Source organism: Eimeria tenella, genomic scaffold (assembly GCF_000499545.2).
Source record: "Eimeria tenella Houghton genomic scaffold, Eth_scaff262, whole genome shotgun sequence".
In the NCBI taxonomy this organism is placed as follows: Eukaryota; Apicomplexa; class Conoidasida; order Eucoccidiorida; family Eimeriidae; genus Eimeria; species Eimeria tenella.
Window position 1 is genome coordinate 1 of NW_013542492.1, and position 2,735 is coordinate 2,735.

A 2,735-nucleotide genomic window follows, 5' to 3' on the forward strand; every position below is an offset into this window, starting at 1 on the left:
AGCCAGCTAGCCAGCTAGCTAGCTAGCTGGCTAGCTAGCTACCCGGCTAGCTAGCTACCCGGCTAGCTAGCTAGCTAGCTGGCCACCCAGCCGGCTAGCCAGCTATTTACCGTGCTAGCCAGCTCTCCAAGTAGCTAGCCAGCTAGCTAGCCAGCTAGCTAGCCAGCTAGCTGTCGAGCTAGCTAGCCAGCGAGCTCTTGAGCCAGCCAGCTAGCCAGCAAGCCAGCCAGCTAGCCAGCCAGCCAGCTAGCCAGCCAGCAAGCCAGCTAGCGAGCTGGCTAGCTAGCTAGCCAGCTAGCCAGCCAGCAGCCAGCGAGCGAGCCAGCTAGCCAGCTAGCTAGCTAGCTAGCTGCATGCGCCGCAGGAATGTACAACCCCAACAAGGGCGCTGTCTCCGTTTTGGAGTGTCTCCTTTGTCCCCCCGGGAAGTTCTGCGAAGCCGCGGGTTTGGAGTCTCCTTCGGGAGACTGCGAAAAAGGGTTTTACTGTTTGCAGGGCGCTCGCTACAAAAGCGAGGTTCTCAGCGGTCCGCGAGGGTTTAGGGTTTAGGGTTTAGGGTTTGGGATTTGGGGTTTGGGGCGCGGGGGCAGGCGGGAGGTGGGGAGGGGCGGAAAGGGGTGGGCTGGGGTTTGGGGACTAGGGTTTAGGGTTTAGGGGTTTTAGGGGGTAGGGGTTAGGGTTTAGGGTTTAGGGTTTAGGGTTTGCGGTTCAGAGTGCATTTTTGAGTTTGGGGTTTTGGGAAAGGGGACAGAGTGTGCCTCTGAAGGAGACCCTTTTGCTTCCAAAGAAGAAGCTGCTGCTGCCTGTCTCCTTTTGGAGGACTGCGTGGGCATTGAGGAGACACAAATCCCCAAGCAGCAGCAGCAGCAGCAGCAGCAGCAGCAGCAGCAGCAGCAGCAGCAGCAAGACGGGCAGCAGGACGAAGGGGATGCGGAGCAGCCAGACGCGCCCCAGGAGACAGACGAAGAGCCAGAAATGGAGACTGTCTACTACGTCAGGTGCGCCAGCTAGCCAGCTAGCCAGCTAGCTAGCTAGCCAGCTAGCTAGCTAGCTAGCTAGCCAGCTAGCTAGCTAGCCAGCTAGCTGGCCAGCTAGCCAGCTGGCTGGGAAGATAGCTGGATGAGTAGCTACCTCCCAAGCCAGCTAGCCAACTCCCTAGCAAACTGCTAGCCAGCTAGCCACCCAGCTAGCTAGCTAGCCAGCTATCTAGCTAGCCAGCTAGCCAGCTAGCCAGCTAGCCAGCTAGCCAGCTAGCCAGCTAGCGAGCGGCTGTGCTGCTGCTGCAGGTGCGGGTACCTGTACACCGGAGAAGACTCTGCGAGCGCCTCCTCCACCCGCGCCCGCGCCCGCAGCAGCAGCAGCAGCAGCAGCAGCAGCAGCAGCAGCAGCAGCAGCAGCAGCAGCAGGTTTTTCGCGAAACTTTGCGTGGAGGCGGGGCTGTGTCCCCCGGGGGCCTTCTGTCCCGCGGGGACAGCAGAGCCGCAAAAGTGTCTCCCGGGGAAGTTCTGCGGGGCTGCGGGGCAGCAGCAGGAGACAGGAGACTGTCTCCGCGGCTTTTTTTGTCCCCGCGGTGCGCCATTTTCCGCTTTTTGGGCCCGTTTTGGGCCCTTTTCGGCTGCTTTTTCGCCGCCATTTGTCTCCTTTTCGCCGCTGTCTGTCTCCTTTTCGCCGCCCTCTTTTTTCCGCTCCAACTGTCTCTTTTTCGGGCTTTCCGCGGCGTTTTCGCCGCACTTTTCCCCTCGCCGGCCTTTTCGGGACTTTTCGAGCCTCTTTCGGCTCCTTCTTTTCTCCTTTTTGTCCCCTTTTTGTCTCCTTTTTGTCTCCTTTTTGTCTCCTTTTTGTTTGCTTTCTTTTTTTCCCTTTTCGGTCGTTTTGGGGCTTTTTTCGCGCTGGTTTGTGCTCTTTTCCCGCTGCGGCGGCTGCTGCTGCTGCTGTTGCTGCTGCTGCTGCTGGCCAGAAGCATGCTGCAGCAGCAGAAAGCCACTAGAAGTCCAGAAGCAGCAGAATGCCATTTGGAATTTAATTGTTTCTTTATTTGTCCCTTTTGCTGCTGCAGGAGCAACAGCAGCAGCAGCAGCAGCAGCAAAATGTCCCCCCGGCTCCTACTGTCCCCAAGCAGCAGCAAAAACCATTTCCTGCCCCATCGGCACTTATCTCCCCGCAGAGTCCGCAAAAACAAGCTGTCTCCTTTTTGTTTTTAGTTATCTTTTTTTATTTTTATTTATCTTTTTATTTGTTTTTATTTGCCTCCTTTTTGTTTTTAATTGTCTCCTTTTATTCATTCTTATTTGTCTCCTTTTTGTTTTTAGTTATCTTTTTTTATTTTTATTTATCTTTTTATTTGTTTTTATTTGCCTCCTTTTTGTTTTTAATTGTCTCCTTTTATTCATTCTTATTTGTCTCCTTTTTGTTTTTAGTTATCTTTTTTTATTTTTATTTATCTTTTTATTTGTTTTTATTTGCCTCCTTTTTGTTTTTAATTGTCTCCTTTTATTCATTCTTATTTGTCTCCTTTTTGTTTTTAGTTATCTTTTTTTATTTTTATTTATCTTTTTATTTGTTTTTATTTGCCTCCTTTTTGTTTTTAATTGTCTCCTTTTATTCATTCTTATTTGTCTCCTTTTTGTTTTTAGTTATCTTTTTTTATTTTTATTTATCTTTTTATTTGTTTTTATTTGCCTCCTTTTTGTTTTTAATTGTCTCCTTTTATTCATTCTTATTTGTCTCCTTTTTGT

General features: G+C 50.7%; 1 protein-coding gene across 1 annotated transcript in view; it reads left to right on the forward strand.

The window, feature by feature from the left end:
* Window positions 1–366: 366 nt before the first annotated feature.
* The window catches only part of ETH_00020130 (uncharacterized protein), a gene marked incomplete at both ends in the record, with an annotated part of 8,005 nt that continues 5,636 nt past the window's right edge, over window positions 367–2,735 (forward strand). The window contains 4 exons of the mRNA XM_013375265.1: window positions 367–526; window positions 713–998; window positions 1,287–1,570; window positions 2,057–2,165. Coding sequence (XP_013230719.1) covers window positions 367–526; window positions 713–998; window positions 1,287–1,570; window positions 2,057–2,165 — 839 coding nt within the window. The remainder of the gene's footprint in view (window positions 527–712; window positions 999–1,286; window positions 1,571–2,056; window positions 2,166–2,735) is intronic.